The 12,528-nt window shown below is 46.5% G+C and overlaps 2 protein-coding genes across 3 annotated transcripts in view; one reads left to right on the top strand and one right to left on the bottom strand.

The window, feature by feature from the left end:
• The window catches only part of LOC144105199 (uncharacterized), a 234,322-nt gene extending 230,380 nt beyond the window's left edge, over positions 1-3,942 (bottom strand). The window contains exons 1-3 of the mRNA XM_077638345.1: positions 3,891-3,942; positions 3,020-3,073; positions 2,904-2,957 (exon numbers count right to left, since the gene is read on the bottom strand). Of these exons, the coding sequence (XP_077494471.1) occupies positions 2,904-2,957; positions 3,020-3,073; positions 3,891-3,941 (159 nt within the window). The 5' untranslated portion in view covers position 3,942. The remainder of the gene's footprint in view (positions 1-2,903; positions 2,958-3,019; positions 3,074-3,890) is intronic.
• Positions 1-12,528, top strand: part of LOC144104506 (angio-associated migratory cell protein) — a 528,250-nt gene that overhangs the window by 355,938 nt on the left and 159,784 nt on the right. The gene's annotated exons all lie outside the window — the stretch shown is intronic.

Below are 12,528 nucleotides of genomic sequence, written 5' to 3'. Positions count from 1 at the left end.
ACACCACCACATCGGCGCTTGGTTCTATGAACATAAAATGTTTTCATATTCGGAAGATCAAACACATCCATTTCATGGGATTGCCAGGTGCCGGTAAACATAAGCACATTAAAAAAGTTCTATAGCCTGTAAAACAGACATTCCAGTTCAGCAATTTTGTTTCCTAGAGACTGAATGTTTAAAAGAAAACAACGAAGGAAACTGTTTCGGTTTCGATATTCATTTGTTAGTTCTTCCAATGATATATATCCCTAGTGCGCCATTGAATGTGTAATTTACTCTAAAAATACAGCATGACAACACAGCTTAATTTGACCAGGGTGGAAAGATAATTTTCAGATTTAATTTTCAGATTTAATTTGGATTCCTTCAGAACTTTCCTTTTTTCCAAGCATGCGTCTCGAAGGTCCTGGCGTGCTAACCTGACGATTACCCCTCGTATGTTTCCAGGCTTTGCGGGTAACCGGCGAACAGCCTGAACGTCCTTATTTGCAAGTTCCGGCATGTCAACCTCCTTCGCAAGTTCATTGACTTTGGCAAGAAGGTCTTCGTCTGGCGACTCCACTATACCAGTGTATTTCATTATTCAAACGCCCTACTCTGTCACTCTAGGTCGTCGACGTCTAATTGCAACTGCGCAAAACCTTTGCCTTCCTCCTCTCTCTCAATGTTGTCTATCTGACTTTTGATCTTCTTGATTTCCTTTTCTTCGACGTGTTGCTCGAGCCGCCGTCACTGCCAAAATGCATCACAAAACACGCCCCCCGTTGAAGTCCGTGAAGGCAGATGTTGCTGCCAATGGCCGAGGGTTGCCAGTGGCGCTCACCGGTTTCTTGCCACAACCCTTAAAGTCAACCCTAAGTAGCCATAAGTGCGCAAGTAGCCATATTCAGCTCCCGGCAAGCGACTAACAAGTTTGCCTCGTGAGTCGATATTTTGATATTGATTCTGATAGTTGCGTTCTGAGTGCGTCTGTTAAAATCGCAAACATTAGACCAAGCGAAATCCCGTGATTGTTATGAATTGCTGGATTGGTTACAAGTGAACGGCCAGAGCAAATCATTGGGCAGATACTTTTTTTACGATCTTGAAAGGCTTTTCTGTTCAACCTTCGACCGGTTCACGTGTGCAAAGAGCTTTTGTAGCGATAGCTGCACTACGCCAGCCACTTCGCGAGGTCAGCGTGGATGTGCGCTGAGCCGTGGCACCACCGCTCCGCTAGCTGTGCGCATGCGCGGAGTGAAGTCATAGCCAGCAGCTGGTGTGCGCGCCGCACGCCTCGCCCGCACTGTATCGCCGGTGCGCCGACGGCGGAGCAGACGCCGCGCGCCGCGTCAGTTGTGCGCAAGCGCGGAGTGACGTCAGGGCACACAGCTGGCATGCGCGCCTACATCACGCTAGCATTTCGAGCCTTCAGCGTGGCGGCACCGTGGCCACCGTGACAGCTGCTAACGGCGCGGTGTGCCGGCGAAACCGAGTGGGGGAGGAGTGGAGAAAGGGAGAGGGGGAGAGGGGGAGAGAGTGAATCCAAGTCCAGGGTCGAAGATGAAGGAACGCCCAGCGGAACGGAGCGGCGAAAGACTGACTTTGCAATTCGACTAAGCAAGTTCCATTCGCCCATATGAAGCTATCGCGTCACTCCACGTTTAACCAGAGCTAAACCACAACCATTTTTTGAAAGCTTACAATCGTTAAAGTGAAGATAAGCCCAACCTTACGCGCCATGAACGACTTCGAAGACTGCTTTTGCCTTTTTTAGCATTATAAAACGAATTTCAAACAATAATTGATCATTTTTGTCGGATGAGTGCAGTCTCCCGCTTTGAACAGTCTGTTGAATGAAAACAAATGTGATAGGATTTGCACCATTGCTTCGGTTCAATGTAAGCTCCTATGATTTTCGGGTTGCCATCTGGATGGTTTCGACGATCCCGCATGTGGACTACTGTTTCGCGATGGATTATTTTCTTTATCGCATGCGCTAGCTGCACATGTTTCGCACATGCACGTTTTGTGTTGTTTCCACAGTGCCTAGTGCACTATTAGAGGGCTGCACTAACCCTTCTCTTCGGTGAGCATCTTTTCCTTTCTTACTCATTATGGAACAATAGATTGCGTATACTTTGTTCTATTGTCTTATTCCGTGCGGTTGTCGGCAGAAAATGTCAGAGAGGTGTTCTTCTCGTACAGATAGGTGGATGTTTATTTTGTTTTCGTAATACTGCGTGCCTCATGTCTATCAAGCAAGAAGTGCAGATGGCAAAACATGTTTCCAAGAACTTCATAGAAATTGCACAGGAAAACATGAATAAATGTCAGTTGTTCCTTATGACACAGAAAGTCAGTAGAAGCACTGCGCTTTCTTTTAGAGTGCGGTGTTTTCAAACCTTTCAAAATTGTAACTTATTACAATTACTTCAGGCAATAAATTCCGTTCGTTTACTATACGTATACCATGGGGCTTCGGCCGCGCATAGTGGAGAGACCTGGTGCACGCCCATGTACACATGACACACCAATGCCCATTACCCCTCATGCCATCCTCGCTCAGGTGAGGACTGTAACCATCTTCCTGATGCGCTGGTTTGAATGAGAGATATTACTTTGTTTAGAAATGCTCCAAGTGCTGATTGTGGTCTCCCAAGTTTCTTTTTCGCACTCTGTATAATTATTCTCGATTGCATGTTTACCTATGTTTTCTCTGTTTCTTATAATTTATTTAACACGTTATGTACCCCACTCCCCTCTGTAACGCTAGAACGAGGCTCTGAGGGTATTACAAATAAATAACTAAATTGTAAATTAGATTTTTACCCGATATTACCCGCGTCATGATGGAGCTATTAGAACACTCGACCGAGCTGAGTGTGCCATCACTCGAGCCGAAAGGCTGCCAGCCGTACCTGTTTCTCGAGCGCTCTGTTCTCCTCGCGGACCCTGGACAGCTGCGACGCTTGCTGCGAGGGGGGAAAGGAGCCGTGAGAAGCGACTGGGCCTTGTTTGCCCGCCGGGCGCCCACCTTTTCGGCCGAGGCCAGCCGCTGCTTCACCTCGGCCAGCTCCTCCTCCTCCTCCTGCAGCCGGTGGAGCCGCAGTTTTAGCGCCATTGGCCCCGTCACATATCATTTTCTCCTTTGCAGAAAGAAGAAGCGAGCGTGAGGCAAAAGCAGGTTGCACTCGTATGTCGTTCATTTTACTAAATGTTTCGTCCGTAATGAATCGTAAACAACTCCAAAGCATGTTCCCTGTGTCGCCGCTGCTACATTTCCGGTCTATAATAAAGATTTGGTCCAAAAAGCGCCACCATTTCGTCGGCGACGAGCCACCCCCAAAAATTGACGCCCTCTCGGCCTTTCTTCTATTTCTTGTTCCGTTTAGTTTATTTTCCTTTCTTACGAAGGTGCGCTTGACTCATGATGGCCTTAGTTGCCTATGTGTCATAACACCCAGCTCATCGCAACTTCCTTACGAAGCAAAGAGGAGCCGGCGATTTTTAAAAGCTGCGGCAACAGCTTGACTCGAAAATATTCATTTATTTAGGTATGACAGTACTGACCGAAGACGCGGGTTACGCAGCACTACAAAAGAGCACAAATTCTAGGAAGCAGAGCCTATCTCATTTCCCTGCAGAGTAGTCGACAAGCTAAGCGAAGCACAGAGATCACTCCTGAAAATGTAGTTAAATGAAGCAATTCCTTTCCACAGGCATCCGTCGGAAGGAAGAAGCAAACATTGGATTTGAATTCAGTGTTGAAAACTTGTGCGCTGTATACGTGTATACGGACAGGGATATTGGAACAGTGTCAGTACAGGGACGTGAAATTCCGCTTAACAACTTCATTTTGCACTGGCCTCGCTGCATCACAGTGGGAACCTGGTCGTCGGGCGTACCTGTGAGCGGCGTTGCACCCTCTCCTCCGAGGCCAGCTCGGTGATCCGCATCTGCAAGGAGACACCACGTTGTTACTTGAACTTGACGCCGCCATCGTGAGACTTGCTCACACTGTTCCTAATGCTGTTCCTCCGTGGCACTGCACCTCAGGAGACCTTATTCTTGCTTCTGCAGTCAGACCAGCTTGTTTTGCAGCGATAGCTGCTGATGGAACATTTCCCGGTTCCGCAGTGACTGTGGTGACGTGATGGGCAACACTGAATAGTTTGGTTTGCTTTATGAGTCTTAACTTTCCAAAGCGACTAAGGCAATGAAAGACGCCGTAGTGGAGGGCTCCGAATAATTTCGACCACCCGGGGCTAACGTAGAGATGCGGACATAAGTAAACTGATCATTGTATTCTTTTTTAATTGTCATCAGGACTTCGTTATCGGTTATGAAGTAACGTTCTTTATCCATAACAAAGCACACTATCGTCTATTACCAGCCTGCTCTTACCACAACTGCCAGTTTCAATTAAGCAACGCGTCAAAAATGTCAGCAGGCAATAACGTGCACCATTTACTTTTGTTCATACCTGTACATTGACACTGCACAGTACACGGGCCTCTAGCATTTCGCCTCCATCGAAATGCGACCGCCGCGACCGGGATTGAATCCATGTCTTCCGGGTCAGCACCACGTTGGCTTCCACATTAAATGGTAAGCATGCAGTGACGTCATGCATGATGTGACTGCAAGGCCCCACGCTTAATAGTTGTAAGACAGCGATACCATGAGTGACGGCCTAGTGGCATCATGCACACTCTACCAGAGAAGAAAAATAACAATCAATGAACTGCATTATATAAGTTTTATATTAAACGTAATACTAGCGCTTAAGACGTGCACATACGAAAAGAATCAGACAGGACGAGAGCTAAACACCGACTGAATTTTTAATTTCACAGAGCAAACATGCATATATATGGGGTAGGAGATGCGCGCGCAACACCAAAAAACCCTCAAGAAACTAAGACATCATTTTTACACGCGTGACAGAAGATCCCTTCCTTGTCGGAAATCCTGAGCACATTTTAGTATTTGTCATGTCACGTGCGGAACATGGCCTATCTGTTTTTTCGGTTGACAAAAAATATCCGTATTATTCCATTCCACATGAAGATTTGTTATGTTGTGTTGGAGATTGTATTGACTAGTACGTGCCTATTCCCTTTCAAAATGCATCTGGCATCTCGGTAGATGGATTTCTAGAACGTTTAAAATTTTATCTTATGTCCAAGTTCATAGTGTGGGAAGAAAAACCACACCTTCAGAAAGAAGGCTTTTGTATAGGATCCTGCATAGCACCCATCCTTAGTGATTTCTTTTCACCCAGCTGAACAGGTCTTTTGCGGATATAAGAAAAGATACCAGTGTGATCAAGATATTTAGGTATGTTGACGACATTTTTATTGTACTTCACAGAAATGACGGTTCCTTCAAGGATAACGTTTTTAATGTCCTCACTTCGTTCCGTAGCCATTTCCGAACAAACGTTCGAACTACCCGGAGAAACGGTAATCAAATTCCTATACATCTACATCATACTGCATCATGATCGGACATGCTGGATGTTCAAACCTCGAGGCGATAAACCATTGTTACCTTTTCATTCAGCGCACTCTAAACTCATAAAAAGAACAATTGCTCGCCTTTCATTTCTTATTTCTCTCAAGAAGTCCTGCCCGCACCTCATGCATGAAAGTTTTTTCTCAGTAATGTAAGCGGCTGGAGAACGCTGGGTACCCTCCCCATGTTCTGGTCTCTGTAGCGGAAGGCGTTCTAAAAAAAATTCTGTCAGAAAAAAAGCGCAGGAAAATCAAGAGGCTAACTAAGTGTAAGAAAGAAAAAGTTGCCGTCATTCCTTACTTTAATCGACTGTCTCATGTCATAAAAAATAGCGCAGCGTTCGGAAGCTAGAGTGGTTTTTTCGGGCCCTAAAAAGTTGGAGTCATTTGTGCACGAAAAATTTGACAAAATCCAGAAAGGCGGTTAGCTGTACGAAGAAACATAATAATAAATTTGTTGATTGCATTGAAAATGCCGTGTACCGGATACCTCTTTCCTGTGGCAAGAAGTATGTAGGTCAAACAGGCAGATGCCTGAACGATAGGCTTCGGGAACAGGGGCGTTATCTAAGGGATATGTGCGAGAGAGGTTTGTCAGCTCACTGCCGCGTGTGTCATTGCATACCGCTCGACGAAAAATGTGTGGTCTTAAAAGGGCACAAGGACCTCTTAACACAGAAAATCATTGAAGCTGAGGGACTTCCATGTTGGAAGATGACTGTGTGAGTAGCCCTTCCGTCGCTCAGTTGCTAAAGGAACTCTCATATATACGCTTTGCTAGTGCATGATTTGATGGTGCTTGTATGATCAGTCGGTATAAAAAACCACCCTTTTTTTTCGAAATAAAACTTTGTCGGAAGTTAGCGCTGTGTGTGCTGTCTTTCTGGGTCCTTGTCTTTTTTGTGCTACGTTTTCTGCCCCTGACAGAGTGTTTTCGAGATATAAAAGTTATTTTTGCGACAAGGCAAGAGATGGTTTCGTGACACAGATCTCGCCTTCCTCTCGAATGTGGAAGGGCTCTCACACCTCACGTTGTAGCCTCATGCCTCCCCTACCTAGAGCGCACACGTGGCATCGAAAACTGGCTTGCACCCGCAACGCTCCCCCCGCGCTAACGAACCGACCAATGCGCAACGCTCTCTCAGTCGGTCGTTGAGGCATCGTTCCGACTGCCCGACACAGCACTTCCCCACAGGACAGCGGAACGCGGTAAACAAGTGTTAGTTTTGCAAGACACAAGCTTGCATTCGTTACTAATAGAACAGGCGGGCTTCTTTTCTTCATTTACTGTTTTGCACATGCGTACGAGCTTGTCGGGAGCAGTGAACAAAACATCCGCTCCACACTTCCCTCAGACTTTCTTCATCCAGTGTGAAAGCTTATGCACGTGAGGTACGCCTCAACCTTTTGCCGCCATATCCGGCTCTCATGATGACGCGCCCACCTGTCTTTAGCTATTTTATCAGGCATTCCGCCACAGCAGTCGCGGTTTCCCAAGAGAAACCTGCCTTGGTCAATCGCCCCACTTGTTGATGCATGCACCCCGCCATTTTATGATGGCACGACCTTTCAAGAGCACCTCGCAGGCATGTTTTCGCAATTCCCCGCGTGCCACTTTTGAGTGGGCCGAATGAAAAGAGGTTCGCGGCTGGTACATCCAACGAATGTGCCCTTTGTCAAAGTGCAGACATATTTCCAGAAACTGGAGACACCAGTTCAACGGCACTTCATGGGTGAACCTTTGTCCAGTCGAGCTACTGGAAAGATTTGTAGAACTTTTCTAACAGCCTCAGGTTTTTCACCTTCCTTACGAACATCCACAAAAACAATTCAATCTTCTACATATCTACGCACTTAACTACACTAATTTCGTCTGTAAAAGCTAAAAAGATTTCGCTGAATAATGGAGCAATGCAAGAGCCTATGCAAACAGCATTCTTTTGAACAAACAACTTGTTAAAACTGATGAAAGTGGAGGACAGGTAAAACCTAATCAAGGCAACAAAAATTTATACAGAAACTCCGCAAGCATTTTCAAACCTCACCACTCTTCGATTGTGTAGCTCGGGCATCTCACCCCCCCCCCCCCCCCAAATGTATATATGTATGAATTAAAAATTCAATTGATGTTTAGCTCTCGTCCCGTCTGATTCTTTTTCCATGTCCGCGTCTTAAACGCTAGTCTTAAGTTTAATATGAATCATAACCAACCAGCCCATATTTCTGCTTTGACTGCCAGCACCGCGAAACAGCTGTCCCTGAGTCTCGCGTTGCACGCTGGTAACCGTTCTACGAGAGTTTCTGTTTTGTTTATTTTAAAGATAAAATACCAAGCGAGCGCAAGTTATCGCTTTCTCGCTGCACACTCTACGGCCGTACCCATTAACGAGTTTGCCGTCTGTTATTAACACCACTAGCTCCCATTCACGAGCTTTCACACCTATTTCAACTAGAGCAGCGTCAGAGGACACCTGCATAACCGTCTGTTTTTAGACTGGGCATCAAACTGTGAACGTAAGAGCACAGCACAGGACTCGTTCATGCCACTTTTTGCTCTGCTTTGCCACCTGCTCTGACATCGAGCCGCAGTTCTCTCGAGACTGCAGCGATCAGTTGCTTAAGCGCGCTGTCAACATGGACACACCGATTCGTGTAATGATTTCTGAATGGCCCGAGTTCCAACACATCGCTTTGTCCTCAGCCCTGTTTTGATACAACTAGTACGTGCGCTGTTCCTCGATGTGAAGCCGATAAATTGCCAGATTAAGGCGTCTGGAAACTGGTTGTTTGCGAACCTAACATCCTAGAGCGTGCCTCTGATGCACTCGACTATTTGCTGTGCATGCCAGTAAACGCCAGAGCTAAACTGGCATTTGCGGATTTGCGGAGTGTGTTTCTGAGCTTCGTTTTAAAATTCGTTCCTACATAATCCACGCCTGCCAATTCGCGAGATGAATATCTCGATGAATGACCAGCCCCTGCATGAACGAAAAGTCTGTTTTCCTAGCACTGTACTGAATGAAAAGAACGCATTAATCCCTGGTGCCAATGAACTTGAAGACAGATGAAAACATGAAAATCTAATCGTTCATGGTCTGCCTGGAAAGCAGTCTGAATCATAGGCTCAGTCTGAAAAAGGGTCATGGGATATACTCTCTCCCCGTGCTGAGTTTGCAATCAGTGGGGAAGCCGTCCCTTGGGCGCATAGATTATGCTGGTGATGTTGCAACAAATTTTGAATGAAAGCTGTCGATGTTAGCATCAGCGGGGACTTTTGTATTTCCCTCGGTTATGCCATAGACAACTCGATAAGTTCGGTAAAGCTAGCAGTCATGAATATTCTATACGCTACAATTTATTGTGCATAGCCAAAGATTTCGGGGGAGAAGTAAGTACGGAAAGCTGAGCAAGTTGGTTACTGTTATCCATGGTAAAACAGCGCAGAAAAAACACAAGGACGGAACAAACACGACGACACGAGCTCTGACTTTCAACTGGTGATTTATTACGCACGAGTGTACATATATTATTCCCGCCAAACACAACACAGAAGAAAAAATATTAAAGAAACACTGCGTCATCACTGAACACACTAAATCTACCTTGCTGCAAATGCATGCTCCAAACAGTTGATTTCGTGGTTAGCCAGTGATAATGAGGGCTTGCTAATGCATGCTGCACCCCCCTTGTCAATATGATATGCCTCTACTAGTTCCCTTACTATCTGATCTTTATGTTTGAAGATTACAGATCTCTGATGAAGCAATGGGGCGCACGTGTGCATAGGTTGCCTCGAGTACAGCGCCAAATTCGAACCGGCTGCCCTGTCCAAAGAATTGTGATGCTCCCTCAGCCGTTCGTTAAGACATCGCCCAGTCTGGCCAACATACCACCCACCGCATGAAAGGGGGATCTTGTATACTACACCTTCGACGCACTCAACCCTCCTCTCTGCGTGTGCTGTGGTACAACCACCACCAATCGTCCTTCCTAGTAGGGACTCTCGCTTCCGCTGGACAGCTCGGCAAATTTTGCTTAATTTTCTGCGAGACGAAAATACAACATCCACTAGAAATTTTCTCTCCACTTTCTTCAGACGGTGTGATAATGCATGGACATAAGGGATGACAGCAATCTTCCGGCGATTCCTGACCTCATCTTCCTGAGGAACACGCTTATGCTCCGATTTAATTTTGGCCATCAGCCTTTCGCATAACCTTCCGATAGTTGCCTCAGGAAAACCAGCGTCCTTAAGCCTAGAAATCTGACCTTGCACACCTTCCTCAATGATATGGACACACGACTTGTTGAGGGCGGCGTGAACACAAGACAGGGCGATGCCATCCTTTACCAGCTTAGAGTGCCCAGACTGGAAGCTGAGTAGGGGCTTGACGGAACGAGGCGAATACAGCTAGCAAACATGTCCGGGCTCAAGTCTCAGCTCCACATCCAAGAATTGTATCCTCCCTTTGTTAACGGTCTCCGTGGTGAAAGCAAGCCCTTGACCATTTCTGACAAATGTGTTCACGACATCTGGCGTGCGTCCTTCGTTTTCAACAAAAACGAGGTAATCGTCCACGTATCTGTATTTTCAGTACACCGCCCGGTAACTCTCCTGCAATTGCTTTGTCAGTTCTGCTAAGGAACAAGTCACTTAGCAGCGGAGCCACGCGAGACCCAATGCATATCCCGGAACGCTGTATAAACACACTGTCATTCCATGCAACAATGGAGGACCGGAGGTACATACACAGCACTTCAAGGAAAGCATCAACAGATACACCGCAAACATTTCGGAAGCGCACTTCGTCATTGCCCTCACTTATACATTCCCTTACAAAGCGCAGAAAACACTCATGAGGAATTGAATAGTATAAATCCTCGACGTCCACGCTGAACACATGACAGTCGCCAGGATTATTGTTCTGAAGGTACTCCAAGACGACGTCGGAGTTTCGCGTTCGGAAAGGGTCTTCAAAAGCAAGGGAAGCAAGCGCCTTCTGTAAGTAGCTGGAAACAACAAGCTTCCAGGTTCCCTTCTCCGAAATTTTGGACCGAAACGGATAGCCTATTTTGTGGGTTTTAACCGTGAAAAATATTTCAAGCGTGCTGCGTTCCGATTTCTTTACGGACTCGCGCAAACTGTCGAGATTGGCCTTTTTAAGAAGGGCGACGGCACGTCTCTTAACTTTTGCGGCATTCTCTTGCACTTGTCGAAAATTCTTCGACATGGCAGCAAGCGCTTTGTCCGAGAACACACTCTCCTTCATAACAACAAAGCACCCCTCCTTGTCTGCTATCAGCGGTCTCAGGTCGTTCGCGGCCAGGTGGTTCACTAATGCGCCAAACCCTTTTTGAGACTTACGCTTGCCAAGGGAACCTTGAAAAGCTGAGAAGCACTCGGAGACGCACTGCTGGCGCTGCACTTCAGGTACCTGCCTAGCGATTGTCCTTGCCAGGCCCAACTCTTCAGCTGGTAATAGCCGTGGCTCAAAACAGTATTTTGGTCCCAGCTCCAGTGTCTTGCGATGGCGTTCTTCCACAACAGCGTCATCCAAAACCACTACCCTACCGCGAGCACCGGTAGACATGCGTTCCTTGCTCGCAGACAATGAGCGGCGGACCCTGTTCCACAAGAAATTAGTGTGCTGGTCAGCTGTCTTGCACCAATCAGCAAAAAGTCGGCGATCACTTCGTTCACGTTCATTGCCACAACAAACATTCAACCTTTCTTTGAAAAAACGAGCTTGTCTCCACCACTCCGAGGCGAAGATACGGCAGATCCTTCTTGAATGGCCGGGGGAAGGCTGCAACCATCCGCACATGCGCTGAACTTCCACGGGGCACGAGTGATGGCTCGCATGCCAGGACATGGTCCTAGCGTTACAAATGCAAATGGCAATGATCGAGACTAACATGGCGGGACTATTATGGTTGACACACGAAGAAAAGACGGAGCCCAGGGAACTAGAAATGACATTTAGAAGTACGGAAAGCTGAGCAAGTTGGTTACTGTTATCCATGGTAAAACAGCGCGGAAAAAAACACAAGGACGGAACAAACACGACGACACGAGCGTTGACTTTCAACTGGTGAAAGAATGCAGCGCGAAAAAACAAGGACGAACAGAAGTGGACAGGACAGGGCGCTGACTACCAACACATGTATTCAGAAAGATGAGCAGCTTATATAACGCAGTCCAACACCCACGTGACCAAGAAAATAGCAACCGCGTTCAACTATCTAATACAAAAAAACAAAACGAAGTGCACAATATCAAAGTGATACATATCTAGGTAACGCAAAGTCAGCCAAGAACCGATAAAACCGAGAGGACCACGACGAACCGTAAGGTGCACGCATGGAAAATGATCAGTCAGCGACCTTTGCCGCCAATGCAGCACGAGGCAAAACGAAAACGAAAATAACAATATAGTCACCGAACACTAAGTAAAAGTCGAGCTAAAAGCAGGGTCGGGGCCAAACGCATAACAAAACAATACAAAACGCAACGCAAAAGCTGAGTCAACCGTTCACAGTCCAACTGAGTCAAAAAAGTTGAAAGTTCTCTAGAACAAGAATTAAAAGCAGACGTGAATAAGCTGCTCATCTTTCTGAATAACTAACATGTGTTGCAGCGCGAACCACAAGAAGGGACGACGACAGACAGAGTGAAAAGAGCGCTGACTTACAACTATTTATTTTCTTGATAGGCCACGCATTTATACACATTTGAACCTTCAGCAGGAAAGGGCAGGCAAAGCAATCAGCATGAAAGGCATAGGAGATTAGGACAATCACCATCGATCCAGAAACTTCAGCTCTTTCTTGGTTAGAACAACTGATGGCATGCTTACACACCTGTCCTCTGCACGAGCAATACCTGCCGCCTCTATTATCTCCCTAACACAATGATCATTATGTCGAGCAACGATTGTGCTTTTTTGGAACGCAGGCGCGCAAGGTTTTCTGCGGCGACGTGCAGACTCATTGCCACAATTACGACAGTGCGTGCTAAGATGGCCCT

The sequence above is a fragment of the Amblyomma americanum genome, chromosome 9 (genome assembly GCF_052857255.1).
Source record: "Amblyomma americanum isolate KBUSLIRL-KWMA chromosome 9, ASM5285725v1, whole genome shotgun sequence".
NCBI classification, from domain to species: Eukaryota; Metazoa; Arthropoda; class Arachnida; order Ixodida; family Ixodidae; genus Amblyomma; species Amblyomma americanum.
Note: the sequence above shows the minus strand (reverse complement) of the source record. Positions and strands in the feature narration are given on the sequence as shown.